Source organism: Cherax quadricarinatus, chromosome 89, assembly GCF_038502225.1.
Source record: "Cherax quadricarinatus isolate ZL_2023a chromosome 89, ASM3850222v1, whole genome shotgun sequence".
NCBI lineage: Eukaryota > Metazoa > Arthropoda > Malacostraca > Decapoda > Parastacidae > Cherax > Cherax quadricarinatus.
The window spans coordinates 228,043-246,058 of record NC_091380.1 but is presented as its reverse complement, the minus strand read 5'-3'; the positions used below and the strand labels follow the sequence as shown (position 1 = coordinate 246,058).

Below are 18,016 nucleotides of genomic sequence, written 5' to 3'. Positions count from 1 at the left end.
AAAGCAACCCAGGCTTTATGAAAATTTACACTATTTATAGCTTCAGTGTCAGTGAATACAGTATGACTGAAATCTTATGGTTGTAAGAAGAGCCTGAAAAAAATTAGTGTGCATGCACAAATGCACAGACAGGTACAGTCTTACCCCCCAACACACCCACATACACACACAAAATAATAATAATAATGTTGGTGGACAAGTCTTCCATTCTATCAAATGATACCAATAAACAGTCAATAAAACCATAAGAACTATCTGAGAAAACACCACAAGTTGCTGTTTTAAACTACACACATGGTCAGTTTTGTTTTCCCATCTAGCACCATGACAAGCAGAATTTTTTTTTTTTATACAATGCACACTCACTGCACTGATCCACTCTCATATCTAGGCCAAAATTTACCACTCACAGCTTATCTCAGTAAGCTGAGCTCATGAAAATGAATGACATCAGGGACCCTGGCCTCAGTGACACAGTTCTAAGTGACAAACAGCAAAGTGTTAATTTCAGAGAACAGGACAGAGAAAGGGTTAACCCTGTGACTGTTTTGGTCGTATATATACGTCTTACGAGCCAATGTGTTTGATATATATATACTCAAAAATTCTAGCGGCTTCAAATCAAGCAGGAGAAAGTTGGTAGGGTCTGTGGGGTCAGTTTGTGCAGTATAAAAAAATCCTGCAGCATGCAGTGCATAATGAGAAAAAAAACTCCGACCGTGGTTCAGAATTCAAACGCCGACTTCAAGGTGTATTTTCGTATAGTATTTATGGTTGTATTCTTGTTTTCTTGGTCTCATTTGATAGAACGGAAAACATATAGAAATAGAAGTGATTCTGATTGATTTTCCTATTAACAGGATCTTCAAATGGAGCTCAAAGTGGCAGAAATGTTCGATTTTTGCCGATGTTCAAGAGTAAACAAATGATATCATTGTCCAATAAATGTCCAACAAGCCATTCTAATACACACACGAATGGGATGACATTATTTATACAATTATTACAATATTGCAGTAGTCTGCATAACAGTAAATCTTTTATTTTTTGTGTGAATAAATATTCAAAATAGAAAGGAAGACCTGGAGATGTGTCTGATGAACAGAGAAAATGTTATTTTAGTGCCAGGAATGTCTGTATTTTTCATTCTGAACCCTATTTGGAAACTGACATTTTTTAATTTGCATGAAATTGCCAGTTTCTGACCACTTTATTGGGTAGATGAAATCGGTAAATGGGCGGTTTCTTGTACTCAATCGAAAGAACAAATGGAGTTCTAAAGAAAAAGCTATGAGTTTGGCGGACTGGAACAATGGAATTCGCCAAAAATAGGGCTCAAAGTGGGCAAAATCGCCAATGCATAAATGTCGCCGAGGTCGCTAACTTCGCAGGAGTGTAATTCCATAAGTTTTCCATCAAATGTCATAGTTTTGGTGTCATTATCATCAGGAAAAGATTCTCTATCATTTCATAAGAAATTTTTTTTTTTTTTTAAATATTTTGCGACACCAGGAGACACTTCAGGATTTGGGGTTGCGACAGTCAAAGGATTAATTAGAAGGTGGAATACTGAACTGTGCAGTATTCTGTACTATATGATTTATGACATGGGTACAATGAGACAAATACAGCACCAAAATATTATTGTATATACATCATAGGTCAATGTGCATTGTACCGTATATGTAGTCAAAGTACAGTGGACCCCCGCTTTACGATCAACTCTCAATGCGACCAATTATGTAAGTGTATTGATGTAAGTGCGTTTGTACGTGTATGTTTGGGGGTCTGAAATGGACTAATCTAATTCACAATATTCCTTATGGGAACAAATTCATTCAGTAATGGCACCTGAACATACTTCTGGAATGAAATAATATCGTAAGGCGGGGGTCCACTGTATTACTAAAGCTCTCTTACCATTGTAGCAAGCATTCTTTATTGGATTTGCATCACTGCCATCAATTGTGTTGCCATGGTCAGGATGATCTTCCATGACAAACTCACTAATAGAGTAGAAGCGACATCCTTGGCCACAAGCAACAACATCACGTGACTGTGAATATGTATTAAAAGTCAATTTTACACAAATTTGTATAGAAATAGGATGAAATGAACGATATGTACTGAAAAGATCTGAATGTAAAATGGTTTGTATGAAGTTACACAAATTTACACAATTTATAAAAAATAATATTTTTCTCTTCAAGAGATCTCTAGAAGCATGATAAGATTGATAACTTAAGTTCAAATAGCATTAAATAAAGGGAGTCCTTAATATTACCTTAGTTTGTTAAACAGAAGTATAAAACATTGCAAAAAAAAGAACAAACAGATAAGCACTAGCTATCGTAACAGAATACGACCTGTAAAAACATTCTATGAAAAGTGTTAGAAGATTCATTGACTGCAAAGCACTGTTACTGCTAGACTGAGGTGGCTAAGAGGCTGTAAGTATCTCTGGCAGTAGTCTGCAGGGAGATGACACTGATATGTAAGTGTGTAGACAGAGACCAGGCCATACACTAGAACATTATATCATAGTATTCAAACATCTAGCAGCCAAACATCTAGTGGCAGCGGTGGAGGTAACATGTTTGCTATGTGATGGTGGGGTTTATTGTTTTGAGAACTCTTGCTAATACTTCAGAGATGACAAAGCTGTCTTCATTCTGTTTAATAGTTTGAAATGGTGATTAAGGAGGATTCAAGACATTTTCGTCTGCGGAAATAGGGTTCTTTAATCACAAGACGGACATTATTAAACCTCATCATATGGTTGGCAGAGTCCCAATGTTGTACTTTGTTCAAGTTACTGTTCCTGCATGCATTCTTATGTTCAAGATGTGTTTTCAGGCTTTGTGCCATTTCACTGCTATATACTTTATCACAGCCTCCACAGGGGATTGTATAAACCCCTCCATTGACTTCAAGGTTCTTCAATTTAGTCTTGGTCCGCTCTTTGATGGTCGTGATGTCAACTCTAGTGTTGGCTTGTGCGAGTATAATTCAGAGATGTTCAAAGTGAGTCAACACTGGAATGAAGAACTGATGATTTGGAGGGCTCTTTTCTTACAGTCCTTGATGAAAAAGGAAGGAAAATATAGCTTGGTGAAGGTTTGGTGTACATACAACTAGTACCTCCATCAAAAACCTAATCAGAACTAAATTAAAGAACCCTGAACCATTCAATGCAAGGCTTTACACAGACCCCTGTAGACAAGGTATATGTGTCTGTGAAACATCACAAAGCCTGGAAATCGATGAGCATATCAATGCTTACAAGAACAGTAACTTGAATAATGAATGTGTATACCAGAATTCTGCAGTGCTTAATAAGTTTATTTAGGTACAGATATACATAAGTATAAGTATCACACATAGAAACATGTGTAACCTACCACCAGAATAACTTAAAAAAGTCAAGTCATTTATTTCCTTTGGGGTTCTTGCTTATGCATTTTCACCTCGCAAAGTTACCTAAATATACCTTCTGTGTGAACTTTCAGTCAATGAGATTGTAACTAAGAAAAAGGCAAATGTTGCAGTGACAATGATAAGATACTTTAATTTTCTTAAGAGTGTATTTTAATGCAGTGGTACCTCGGGATACAAATTTATTTTGTTCTAGAAGGCTGTTTGAGTGCCGATACCGAACGAATTTGTTCCCATAAGGAATAATGTAAATTAGATTAATCTGTTTCAGACCCCTAAAAATACACTTACAAAAGCACTTACATAAATACACTTGCATAATTGTTCGAGTTTTGGGCTGTTTGTATCCCGAGGTACCACTGTATTATAGATAAGCTACCTGAAAAGTAATACCCAGCTATACCCCAAAATGTGACCCCAGCACTCCTAATACCCAGGAATACCTGGAGTATAGCTGGAGGATGTTTCGGGGGTCAATGCCCTTGCAGCCCGGTGTGTGACCAGGCCTTGTGGTGGATTAGCATAGACACGGGTGAAATTCCACAATCACTAAAAACAACAGATATAGCCCCACTCCATAAAGGTGGCAGCAAAGCAATAACTAAGAAATATAGACCAATAGCTCTAACATCCCATATCATAAAAATCTTTGAAAGAGTACTAAGAAGCATGATTGCAAATTGCTTGGATTCCCATAAACTGCACAGTCCAGGGCAACATGGGTTCAGAGCAGGTCGCTCCTGCTTCTCCCAACTACTGGATCACTATGATATAGTCTAGGATGCACTGAAAGAAAAACAGAATGCAGACTTAACATACACAGACTTTGCAAAAGCCTTTGACAAGTGCGATTATGGTGTAATACACATAAAATGCATGCTAAAGGGATAACCAGCAAAGTGGGCAGATGGATCTTCACCTTCCTAACCAAAGAGTAGTGATAAACAGTTAAATCGAAAGCTGTCACAGTGAAAAACTCTGTTCCACAAGGCAAAGTACTCCCCCATCCTCCTCATCATCATCATCATATCAGACGAAGACAGAGATGTAAACCTTTGCAGACAACATTAGGATCTGCATGAGTGCCATCCACTGAGTACACAGTAAATCTCTAAGAAGATATAAACCAAGTTTACCAATGGGCAACGGAGAACAATATGATGTTCAATGAAGACAAATTCCAACTACTCCGTTATAGAAAACTGGAGGAAATAATAATTAGCATTGAGTATACTATAAACTCTAACCATACAATAGAGCAGAAAAGTAATGTGAAGGACCTGGGTGTGGTAATGTCCAAAGACCTCACCTTCAAGGATCACAACAGTGCCACTCTCACATCTGCGAGGGAACTGACAGGATGGATAATGAGAACATTAAAGACAAGAGATGCCAAGTCAATGATGATCGTTTTTAAATCAATTGTTCTCTCTAGGTTGGAATACTGCTGTACATTAACATCTCCATTCAGGGCAGGTGAAATTGTAGATCTAGAGAGTGTACAGAGAATCTTCACTGCATATATAAATGCCATTAAACACCGTAACTACTGGGAATGCCTGGAAGCATTTGACTTGTACTCACTGGAGCGCAGGCGAGAGAGATGTATCATAATCTACACTTGGAAGATCCTAGAAAGAATGGTCCCTAACCTGCACACACAAATCACTCCCAATGAAAGTAAAAGACTCGACAGGAGATGCAACATTCCCCCAGTGAAAAGTAGAGGCTCCACGAGTACACTAAGAGACAATATAATAAGTGTCAGGGGCCCAAGACTGTTCAACTGCCTCCCAGCATACTCAAGGGAGATTAAAAATAGACCCCTGGCTGTCTTCAAGAAGCGGTGGTCAGGCACCTAAAGCCAGTACCTGACCAGCTGGGCTGTGGTTCCTACGTCAGTTGCAAGCAGTCTGCAGCAACAGCCTGGTTGATCAGACCCTGATCCACAACCAAACCTGGTCATGGACCAGTCCATGGGGGCATTGACCCCCATAATACCTCCAGGTAGGCAGGTGTACCCCCAAGATGTGACCAAAGTGCACCCCCTCCACCAGGCCTGGTGGCTAAAAGCTCCCACTTCACACACGGAGGGCCCGGGTTCGATTCCCGGCGGGTGGAAACATTTCAACACGTTTCCTTACACCTGTTGTCCTGTTCACCTAGCAGTAAATAGGTACCTGGGTGTTAGTCGACTGGTGTGGGTCGCATCCTGGGGGACAAGATTAAGGACCCCAATGGAAATAAGTTAGACAGTCCTCGATGACGCACTGACTTTCTTGGGTTATCCTGGGTGGCTAACCCTCCGGGGTTAGAAATCCGAACGAAATCTTATCTTATCTTATCTCTCCCAAGATGTGACCCAGGTGCATCCCTCCACCAAGATGTGACCCAGGTGCATCCCTCCCCCAAGATGTGACCCAGGTACATCCCTCCCCCAAGACATGTCCCAGGTACATCCCTCCCCCAAGATGCAACTCAGGTACATCCCTCCCCCAAGATGTGACCCAGGTACATCCCTCCCCCAAGATGTGTCCCAGGTACATCCCTCCCCCAAGATGTGACCCAGGTACACCCCTCCCCCAAGATGTGTCCCAGGTACACCCCTCCCCCAAGATGTGGCCCAGGTGCATCCCTCCCCCAAGATGTGACCCAGGTACATCCCTCCCCCAAGATGTGACCCAGATACATCCCTCCCCCAAGATGTGTCCCAGGTACACCCCTCCCCCAAGATGTGTCCCAGGTACACCCCTCCCCCAAGATGTGTCCCAGGTACACCCCTCCCCCAAGATGTGGCCCAGGTGCATCCCTCCCCCAAGATGTGACCCAGGTACATCCCTCCCCCAAGATGTGACCCAGGTACATCCCTCCCCCAAGATGTGTCCCAGGTACACCCCTCCCCCAAGATGCGACTCAGGTACATCCCTGCCCCAAGATGTGTCCCAGGTACACCCCTCCCCCAAGATGTGACCCAGGTACATCCCTCCCCCAAGATGTGTCCCAGGTACATCCCTCCCCCAGGATGTGTCCCAGGTACATCCCTCCTCCAAGATGTGTCCCAGGTACATCCCTCCCCAAGATGTGACCCAGGTACACCCCTCCCCAAGATGTGACCCAGGTACACCTCCCCCAAGATGTGACCCAGGTACACCTCCCCCAAGATGTGACCCAGGTACACCTCCCCCAAGATGTGACCCAGGTACACCCCTCCCCCAAGATGTGACCCAGGTACACCCCTCCCCCAAGATGTGACCCAGGTACACCCCTCCCCCAAGATGTGACCCAGGTACACCCCTCCCCCAAGATGTGACCCAGGTACACCCCTCCCCCAAGATGTGATCCAGGTGCACCCCTCCAAGATGTGACCCAGGTACACCTGCAAGATGTGTCCCAGGTACACCTGCAAGATGTGACCCAGGTACACCTGCAAGATGTGACCCACATACACCTCCCCCAAGATGTGACCCAGGTACACCTCCCCCAAGATGTGACCCAGGTACACCTCCCCCAAGATGTGACCCAGATACACCCCTCCCCCAAGAAGTGACCCAGGTACACACCTCCCCCAAGATGTGACCCAGGTACACCTCCCCCAAGATGTGACCCAGGTACACCCCTCCCCCCAGATGTGACCCAGGTACACCCCTCCCCCAAGATGTGACCCAGGTACACCCCTCCCCCAAGATGTGACCCAGGTACACCCCTCCCCCAAGATGTGACCCAGATACACCCCTCCCCCAAGATGTGACCCAGGTACACACCTCCCCCAAGATGTGACCCAGATACACCCCTCCCCCAAGATGGGACCCAGATACACCCCTCCCCCAAGATGTGACCCAGATACACCCCTCCCCCAAGATGTGACCCAGATACACCCCTCCCCCAAGATGTGACCCAGGTACACCCCTCCACCAAGATGTGACCCAGACACACCCCTCCCCCAAGATGTGACCCAGATACACCCCTCCCCCAAGATGTGACCCAGATACACCCCTCCCCCAAGATGTGACCCAGATACACCCCTCCCCCAAGATGTGACCCAGATACACCCCTCCCCAAGATGTGACCCAGGTACACCCCTCCCCCAAGCTGTGACCCAGATACACCCCTCCCCCAAGATGTGACCCAGATACACCCCTCCCCCAAGATGTGACCCAGATACACCCCTCCCCCAAGATGTGACCCAGGTACACACCTCCCCCAAGATGTGACCCAGATACACCCCTCCCCAAGATGTGACCCAGGTACACCCCTCCCCCAAGATGTGACCCAGATACACCCCTCCCCCAAGATGTGACCCAGATACACCCCTCCCCCAAGATGTGACCCAGATACACCCCTCCCCCAAGATGTGACCCTCAATACTCAAACAGTACATATTTGCTGCCAGGTTAAGAGGTATGGAGACTTGCCAGTAAGTCTCCACCTGCCCGGTATTGACCCCGGGTGTTGTTGTTGTTAACGTAAATAATTACTAGTCTAGGGAGACGATAATTACTGCTGCCTTTCCCTCTAAGTTGACCCTCCCCCTCTCTATATATCACTTTTATGAGTTATTTCCTCACATCAGGGTTAGTGTGAGGAGAGTAGGACTTGCTACAGGACTCCTCGCAGGATGTCACGTCTGTGAGGATGTTCTGGAAGGCATCCTCTCCCGAGGAAGTTGAAAAAACAGCGAAGGTTGCGAGAATTGTCCAGAGAAGCGCCATTGTTACTGTTGAAATGACGTCACCTCCTCCCTATCCTTCACTGGCTCTGGCTTCCACTTCCTTAATAATATTTGTGTTTATTACATACTGCTACAACTTTACTTTACCATGTCTAGCGCATGTTAAACCCTACACTAACAATAAAGTAAAATTTATTGTCCCTTAAAAGAATGCTAATCCGTTGGTGGATAATATTAACATATGATCTGTCTGAATGATTGAGACAAGTTTGTATGTGGCGATAACAGCCAGAAGAAACAGAGATAAATAAATTATTTTTATTTAGGTACAGTTACACGTAACTACAATTATCAAAATAAAAGTCAAAGTTCATATTTCCATTCTTATTAACTTTTTCAATTATCACATTCTTAGTATTTATATATCTTCTGTCTTTTAAATATCCATCATTTATTTTATTTTTCCTGGTTTATATGTGTATATTTCACTTTTATTTATCTCCCTTACACTTGTCTTCTTAATTCTCTTCTTCCTTTTATTTATTCTCTTTTTACTGCCAATTTATGTGTCCCTAATATGTCTTGCAATATACTAACATATAAGCTAAACCCGTAAGGGTTTTACAGCGCTCTGGGGAGGCAATCAGTGTTGATCCAGTTCCTCGGATCAACAATGGTTGCCTAAGCCTCGAGAAGCTTGATTAAATATATGAAAATTTCTTTTCCTATAATTCACTTATTGTTTTATGATTGTTTTATGTTTTTATTGCACATTTCTAACTTTAAAGAATTACCTTTATAGTACTACCTACTATCATATTCCCAAGCTCCATTATTTGATCATCACTTTATTTGTATTAGTCCCTTTTATATTGTCTCCTTTATTTTAGCTTAACAAAAAAAAAAAACTACCTTAGCTCATTATTTTACATTTGTTAAATAATTCAGGTGCTATTTTTTAGCTTAAGACTATTTACTTTGTTTTATACTTAATTCTAACTATAGATTCACTACAAATCTTATGATTACAAGCATGAAGGTCAAGAGAGGCCTGAACTTGCTACCATCTGCAGCTCATAAGACTGCCATCCCCACGAGCCCCTATGAGGCGGGGTAGATGGCAGACCAGAGGCCTAGCTTCTCTCTACGAGCCCCGTGAGGGCGGGGAATGTGGCTAGGCCTGGGGACACTTGGTCCCAAAGATGAGGAGGTACTCTACCTCCTCCCATGGGAGACTCAAGTCTCGAGACACTCCCCAGATAGGGAGCCAAGGCCGGGTCACCACTACTTGGAAAAGACCCGGGCCGGGAGAATACCGGCGAATAAAAAAAAAAAAAAGATTACAAGCATTGATCCTGATACCAACCTCTTATTTAATGACTTAAATGAATCAAACAGTTACTGTAATTACTACACTGCACAACAATCAAAGGCACTTCTCAGTGCCAACAACAACATAACTATCTTTAACTACAATATCAGATCTTTAAGCAAGCATTACGATGACCTCCTAGCATTACTAAATTCCTTACATGCCAATATGTCCATCATTACACTAACTGAAACCTGGCTAAAGCCTGATAGTACAGATGTCTATGCCATTCCTGGTTACACAGCCATACACAACTGTAGGCCAGACCAACAAGGGGGTGGCACAGCTATATACTACTCAGACCAACTAGAATGTATCACTAATACTTGCACAAGGGATGAACATGGGGAATATATAATAGCCAAATTCAAATCCAAATACCTACAAAAACCTCTCACAGTGATAAACATCTACAGAGTTCCACAGTCAAACATTAGCCAATTTAGTCAAAACCTAGGAAGTATGATAACTGATGCACGCATGAACAAAGATCACTTACTACTCTCAGGTGACTTCAATATAAATCTCCTGCAAGACCAGGACCCACACGTTACTGAATTCACAAACACAATGAGTAACTGTATGTTGCTACCAACAGTAACAAAACCTACAAGAGTTACAGAGACTAGTGTTTCCCTACTTGACCACATCTGGACCAACACCATATCCACTTTAAAATCAGGCATAATTACAGATAATACCACAGACCACTACCCTACTTTCCTCATAACAACTCTTGGTAAACTACCCCAAGACACTACTAAAGTCACCTTCAGACTTCACAATGAGGCAGCCATTAATAACTTCACAACAGCAGTAGCAAACATTGACTGGCACACTGAGCTAGAAATCTATACAGATATTGACGAATGTATTAATAATTTTCTAAAAAAAGACCCAATACCTCTATAACAAGCACTGCCCTAAAAAAACTAAACAGATGACAGCTAAGAGACTGAACAGTCCCTGGCTAACACCCAGCATTCTCAAATCCATAAATACAAAACACTAATATGAAAAACAGTACAGAATGGGTCACATAACCAGAGACCAAACAAAACGTTACTCGTCAATCCTAACCAGCCTGATAAGAAGGGCAAAAAAATTGTATTATGAGAACAGATTATCCAACTTACGAGGTGATATAAAAAAGACCTGGAAAATCCTATCAGAAATTCTGGGAACAAAAAAGATATCACGAAATAGCGAAATAAAATTAGCAAAATCAGATGAACCCCAACTCCCACCAACAGAAACAGCAAACAGACTCAATGATTTCTTCCACTATAGGACAAAACCTTGCCAATAAAATCCCAAGCTCAGATACCCCACCAAATGACTACCTCACCGGCAACTACCCGAACACACTGTTCCTAGCTCCGACTAACCCATACGAAGTCTCCCTTATTATCAACGCACTAAAAAACAAGGCAGGAGATTTAAATACCTTACCACCCTTTATATACAAAAAACTGTCACAAGTGCTATCACCAATCATTGCAACACTCTTTAACAAATCCATTGAATCCTCCACCTTCCCTACAGTACTCAAAATAGCAAGGGTCACCCCGATCCACAAAGGAGGAGACCAAACAGAGTTGAATAACTATAGGCCAATATCCAACTTACACCCTCTCTCAAAAATCTTCGAAAAATTAATTCATAAACGAATCTACTCCTACCTTATCTCCCAAAACATACTCAACCCCTGCCAATTTGGATTCAGGCATAATAAAAATACTAATGATGCTATTATACACATGCTAGAACATATATACACTGCAATAGAGAAAAAAGAAGTCCCACTGGGGATCTTCATTGACTTACGTAAAGCTTTTGATACAGTTGACCATGACTTGCTCCACGTAAAATTGTCACACTATGGTATAAGAGGGCACTCCCTCAACTACCTCAAGTCATACCTCAGCAACAGAAGCCAATACTGTATGTGTACACAAATGGGGCAAACTCTTCTGCACAACCAATTACAGTTGGTGTCCCACAGGGAAGTGTCCTTGGCCCTCTTCTCTTTGTCCTATACATAAATGACCTACCAAATGCTTCGCAATTACTCAAACCCACACTTTTTGCAGATGACACTACATACGTCTTCTCCCACCCGAGCCTAGTCACGCTAGCCAATACTGTAAATACCGAATTACAGAAAATATCTACCTGGATGAGTACTAACAAACTTACACTAAACATTGACAAAACCTACTTCATTCAGTTTGGTAACAGAGCTACAGATGTCCCTCTTAACATAATGATAAATGGATCACCTATCACAAAGCTAACAGAGGGAAAATTCTTAGGAATCCACCTTGATAATAGACTCAAATTTCATACACATATACAACAAATTTCTAAGAAAATTTCCAAGACTGTAGGCATACTATCGAAGATACGGTACTATGCTCCACAGTCAGCCCTCCTGGCCCTATATCACTCTCTTATTTATCTCTATCTCACCTATGGAATTTGTGCATGGGGCTCCACAACAATTAACCATCTCAGACCACTAATTACCCAACAAAAGGCTGCAGTTAGAATGATAACAAATTCTCACTACAGGCAGCACACTCCACCAATATTCAATACACTAAACCTACTCACCATACAAAACATCCATACTTATTACTGCACCTATTACATACATAGAACACTTAACTCTGATATTAACCCTCCCCTCAAACATCTCCTTGCCAACCTCAACAGAACACATGACCATAACACAAGGCACAGATCACTCTTTGATATTCCTCGTGTCCATCTCACACTATGCAAAAACTCAATGCACATAAAAGGCCCTAAAATCTGGAATTCATTACCTGTAAATATAAAAGAAACACTACCTGTTTATAAATTCAAGTCTCTTCTCAAAGATCACTTACTCACCCAAAACCAAATAAATACTGAATAACTGAACATTATAAATTGTATATCTTAAATGTTTCTCACAATTATATCACATAAATGTTAAACCTAAAACCCAATCTAACTTTATTATTTTTTAAATACACTACCTAACAGAATCACTACCTAACTGAATGCAACCATATGACCTGTCTTTGTAATACTCACTTGTGCTTTATAGTTATCTGTTTACATTAATGTTTTATCACTGATTTCATCATTGCTTAGTAGCAGCGCTGTATAGTCCTTGTGGCTTAGCGCTTCTTTTTGATTATAATAATAATAATAATCATTGCTTAGTTAATCTTAAGTTAATTTTAAGCCAGCCCGTAATGCTATGCATATAAGTGGCTTTGGCATGCTGCTCTTATCTGTATTTTTTTGTATCTCTGTATGTGTGCTCAAATTGTTAATAAATAAATAAATAAATAAAATTTGATGCCAGTAACGGGGCTCTTGATCCACGGTATTGAAGCTATCCTCCTCTGCCTTGGATTAAATCCCATTGTCTCATCCCCCAGGGTCAGGGTTTATATTGGTTTATTTAGGTACAGGTCCACAATTATCATAAATATTTTGTAACTACTTTTCACATGATTAAATTATTTACCTGTTTTAACTTTAAGGTTTAATTATTATAATCAAAAGGAAGCACTAAACCTGCTAGGTTTTTTAAGACTTAACCCTTAAACGGTCCAAACGTATATATACGTTCACTTGCGTAGTGCCCCAAATTTTTTGAGAAAATTTTTTTTTATTTTAAAAGGAAAAAAGAGCATATGGTACCCAGGCATCCCCAATTATTTTAATATGGCATACAGTGATTGCTCACACCCATTTTCTCATGTCTAGGTGACTCAGGCTTATCGTGGCAATGTTGAATGAATGAGCCATTAACAAAGATCTTCAACACATCATTTGAAACTGGGCAACTCCCTGAGGTATGGAAAATGGCAAATGTAGTCCCAATTTTTAAAAAGGGAGACAGACATGAGGCACTAAACTACAGACCTGTATCACTAACATGTATAGTATGCAAGGTCATGGAGAAGATCATCAGGAGGAGAGTGGTGGGGCACCTGGAAAGAAACAAGTGTATAATTGACAACCAGCACGGTTTCAGGGAAGGAAAATCCTGTGTCACAAACCTACTAGAGTTTTATGACAAGGTGACAGAAGTAAGACAAGAGAGAGAGGGGTGGATCGACTGCATGTTTTTGGACTGCAAGAAGGCCTTCGACACAGTTCCTCACAAGAGGTTACTGCAAAAGCTAGAGGATCAGGCACACATAACAGGAAAGGCACTGCAATGGATCAGAGAATACCTGACAGGGAGGCAACAACGAGTCATGGTACGTGACGAGGTGTCAGAGTGGGTGCCTGTGACAAGCGGGGTTCCACAGGGGTCAGTCCTAGGACCTGTGCTGTTCTTGGTATATGTGAATGACATAACTGAAGGGATAGACTCAGAAGTGTCCTTGTTTGCAGATGATGCGAAGTTAATGAGAAGAATCAAATCGGATGAGGATCAGGCAGGACTACAAAGAGACCTGGACAGGCTACAAGCCTGGTCCAGCAACTGGCTCCTTGAATTTAACCCTGCCAAATGCAAAGTCATGAAGATTGGGGAAAGGCAAAGAAGACCGCAGACACAATATAGTTTAGATGGCCAAAGACTGCAAACCTCACTCAAGGAAAAAGATCTGGGGGTGAGTATAACACCAAGCATATCTCCTGAGGTGCACATCAATCAGATAACTGCTGCAGCATACGGGCGCCTGGCAAACCTACGGATAGCGTTCCGATACCTCAGTAAGGATTCGTTTAAGACTCTGTATACCATTTACGTCAGGCCCATACTGGAGTATGCAGCACCAGTTTGGAATCCACACCTAGTCAAGCACGTCAAGAAATTAGAGAAAGTGCAAAGGTTTGCAACAAGACTAGTCCCAGAGCTACGGGGATTGTCCTACGAAGAAAGGTTAAGGGAAATTGGCCTGATGACACTGGAGGACAGGAGGGTCAGGGGAGACATGATAACGACATATAAAATACTGCGCGGAATAGACAAGGTGGACAAAGACGGGATGTTCCAGAGAAGGGACACAGACACAAGAGGTCACAATTGGAAGTTGAAGACTCAGATGAATCAAAGGGATGTTAGGAAGTATTTCTTCAGTCATAGAGTAGTCAGGCCGTGGAATAGCCTAGAAAGTGATGTAGTGGAGGCGGGAACCATACATAGTTTTAAGGCGAGGTATGATAGAGCTCATGGGGCAGGGAGAGAGAGGACCTAGTAGCAATCAGCGAAGAGGTGGGGCCAGGAGCTGTGACTCGACCCCTGCAACCACAAATAGGTGAGTACAAAGAAAACGTATATATACTATTCAATCTATTCAAGATTGATGGACTGACCACATCGACTCAAGGTTGAGGGACTGATTACCTCACTCTCCTCCTGTTCTTCAAGATTCTCCTTTGTATGGACTGATGAAGCCACTGTGTGGCGAAACGTTTCCTCAATAAAGATACCCAAGAGTTGCACATGTGTCTAATTTATCAACATGTATACTATATACGTTTGGGGCGCTACGCGCGTGAACGTATATATACGTTTGGACCGTATCTGGGTGTATCTGGACAAGAACCACCATGGAAATAATTCACTGACATTTTTGGATTATTTTGGAGGGTAATTTATACATGTGTTACTATATATGATAATCTATGTACGTGTATTTATGTATGATAATTTATGTAAGTGTATTATGTGTACCTAAATAAACTTACTAGAAGTGCTAGGATAGATAGTCTACATGTAATTAGAATTATTATTATAATCAAAAAGAAGCGTTAAACCCCAAGGGCTATACAGCACTGCGATGTAATTAAAAGAAAAGGGCATAAATCTTCTTGTTTTCAAACATTACTGTTATTAGTACTAATTATTATTATTACTATTAATATTTTTGTTTCATGAGGCTGTGGGGTCTGATGGAATTTTTGGGCGCCATGGGTCTTGCTTGCTACTCTCTCTGGTAGAAAGTAATGCAAAATTTATCAAGAGATTACTGTAATACAGTGGAACCTCGGTATACGACCAACTTTCTACTCAAACAAAGCTCAGTACTCGACCAACTAAATACGACTTGCCAGAACTTCGCTGTAAACTATTTCATGTTTCTCCGCATTTTTTGGTTCTTTTTTATTACTCCATTCTACTGAAAGTACAACAATGCATGCAACCATATGACCTGTCTTTGTAATACTCATTTGTGCTTTATTGTTATCTGTTTACAATAATGTTTTATCACTGATTACATCATTGCTTAGCTAATCTTAAGTTAATTTTAAGCCAGCCCGTAATGCTATGCATAAAAGTGGCTTTGGCATGCTGCTCTTACCTGTATTTTTTGTACCTCTGTATGTATGTTCAAATTATTAAATAAATAAATAAATAAATAAATAAATAAATAAATAAATAAATAAATAAATAAGTCACCATGGGGCCTACGACAATTAGTGATAACAGTCAACCAAACAGAAAATTGGTTGAGAAGAGCATGTTCGATACTCAAACGGAGCAGCACTCAAACAGCCTTCTCGAATTAATTAAGGTTGCATACCAAGGTTCCACTGTATATTATAATAATTATAACTAAGCACTAAACCCATAAGGATCTTACTGTAGTATATTTGCACTACAACCTGGGGAATTTAAGTAATTTTAAATACTTTGCTGTTAAATGGCTGGTCAACCAGGCTGTTGCTGCTGGCTCTGGAGATAACACAACCAGACTGATGTACCACTTGTAACAAGTATTGATCCACTTTCCTCTTGAAAACTAGCAGTTTCTATTATTATTATTATTTTTTTATTTATTAACACATCGGCCTTCTCCCACCAAGGCAGGGTGGACCGAAAAAGAAAAACTTTCATCATCATTCACTCCATCACTGTCTTGCCAGAAGCATGCTTACACTACAGTTATAAAACTGCAACATTAACACCCCTCCTTCAGAGTACAGGCACTGTACTTCCCATCTCCAGGACTCAAGTCTGGCCTGCCAGAGTACAGGCACTGTACTTCCCATCTCCAGGACTCAAGTCTGGCCTGCCAGAGTACAGGCACTGTACTTCCCATCTCCAGGACTCAAGTCTGGCCTGCCAGAGTACAGGCACTGTACTTCCCATCTCCAGGACTCAAGTCTGGCCTGCCAGAGTACAGGCACTGTACTTCCCATCTCCAGGACTCAAGTCTGGCCTGCCAGAGTACAGGCACTGTACTTCCCATCTCCAGGACTCAAGTCTGGCCTGCCAGAGTACAGGCACTGTACTTCCCATCTCCAGGACTCAAGTCTGGCCTGCCAGAGTACAGGCACTGTACTTCCCATCTCCAGGACTCAAGTCTGGCCTGCCAGAGTACAGGCACTGTACTTCCCATCTCCAGGACTCAAGTCTGGCCTGCCAGAGTACAGGCACTGTACTTCCTATCTCCAGGACTCAAGTCTGGCCTGCCAGAGTACAGGCACTGTATCTCCAGGACTCAAGTCTGGCCTTCAGGCACTGTACTTCCCATCTCCAGGACCAGTCTGGCCTCTCCAGCATTGTACTTCCTATCTCCAGGATTCAAGTCCAGCCTGCCAGAGTACAGGCACTGAACTTCCCATCTCTAGCACTCAAGTCTGGCCTGCCAGAGTACAGGCACTGTACTTCCCATCTCCAGGACTCAAGTCTGGCCTGCCAGAGTACAGGCACTGTACTTCCCATCTCCAGGACTCAAGTCTGGCCTGCCAGAGTACAGTACAGGCATTGCAGCCTGCCTGTAGTCTGGCCTGCCAGAGTCCATCTCCAGGACTCATCTCCAGGACTCAAGTCTGGCCTGCCAGAGTACAGGCACTGTATCTCCAGGATTCAAGTCCAGCCTCTCACTGAACTTCCCATCTCTAGCACTCAAGTCTGGCCTGCCAGAGTACAGGCACTGTACTTCCCATCTCCAGGACTCATGTCTGGCCTGCCAGAGTACAGGCACTGTACTTCCCATCTCCAGGACTCAAGTCTGGCCTGCCAGAGTACAGGCATTGTACTTCCTATCTCCAGGATTCAAGTCCAGCCTGCCAGAGTACAGGCACTGAACTTCCCATCTCTAGCACTCAAGTCTGGCCTGCCAGAGTACAGGCACTGTACTTCCCATCTCCAGGACTCATGTCTGGCCTGCCAGAGTACAGGCACTGTACTTCCCATCTCCAGGACTCAAGTCTGGCCTGCCAGAGTACAGGCATTGACTCAAGTCTGGCCTGCCAGAGTACAGGCACTGTACTTCCCATCTCCCGGACTCAAGTCTGGCCTGCCAGAGTACAGGCACTGTACTTCCCATCTCCAGGACTCAAGTCTGGCCTCCACTCAAGTCTGGCCTGCCAGAGTACAGGCACTGTACTTCCCATCGCCAGGACTCAAGTCTGGCCTGCCAGAGTACAGGCACTGTACTTCCCATCTCCAGGACTCAAGTGCCAGAGTACAGGCACTGTACTTCCCAGAGTCTGGCCTACAGGCACTGTACTTCCCATCTCCAGGACTCAAGTCTGCCTGCCTGCCAGAGACTCAAGTCTGGCCTGCCAGAGTA

General features: G+C 42.6%; 1 protein-coding gene across 1 annotated transcript in view; it reads right to left on the bottom strand.

Annotated features, from left to right (window-relative positions):
- Positions 1-8,179, bottom strand: part of LOC128697142 (transmembrane protein 59) — a 38,825-nt gene extending 30,646 nt beyond the window's left edge. The window contains exons 1-2 of the mRNA XM_070104233.1: positions 8,001-8,179; positions 1,921-2,056 (exon numbers count right to left, since the gene is read on the bottom strand). Coding sequence (XP_069960334.1) covers positions 1,921-2,056; positions 8,001-8,144 — 280 coding nt within the window. The 5' untranslated portion in view covers positions 8,145-8,179. The remainder of the gene's footprint in view (positions 1-1,920; positions 2,057-8,000) is intronic.
- Positions 8,180-18,016: the final 9,837 nt, after the last annotated feature.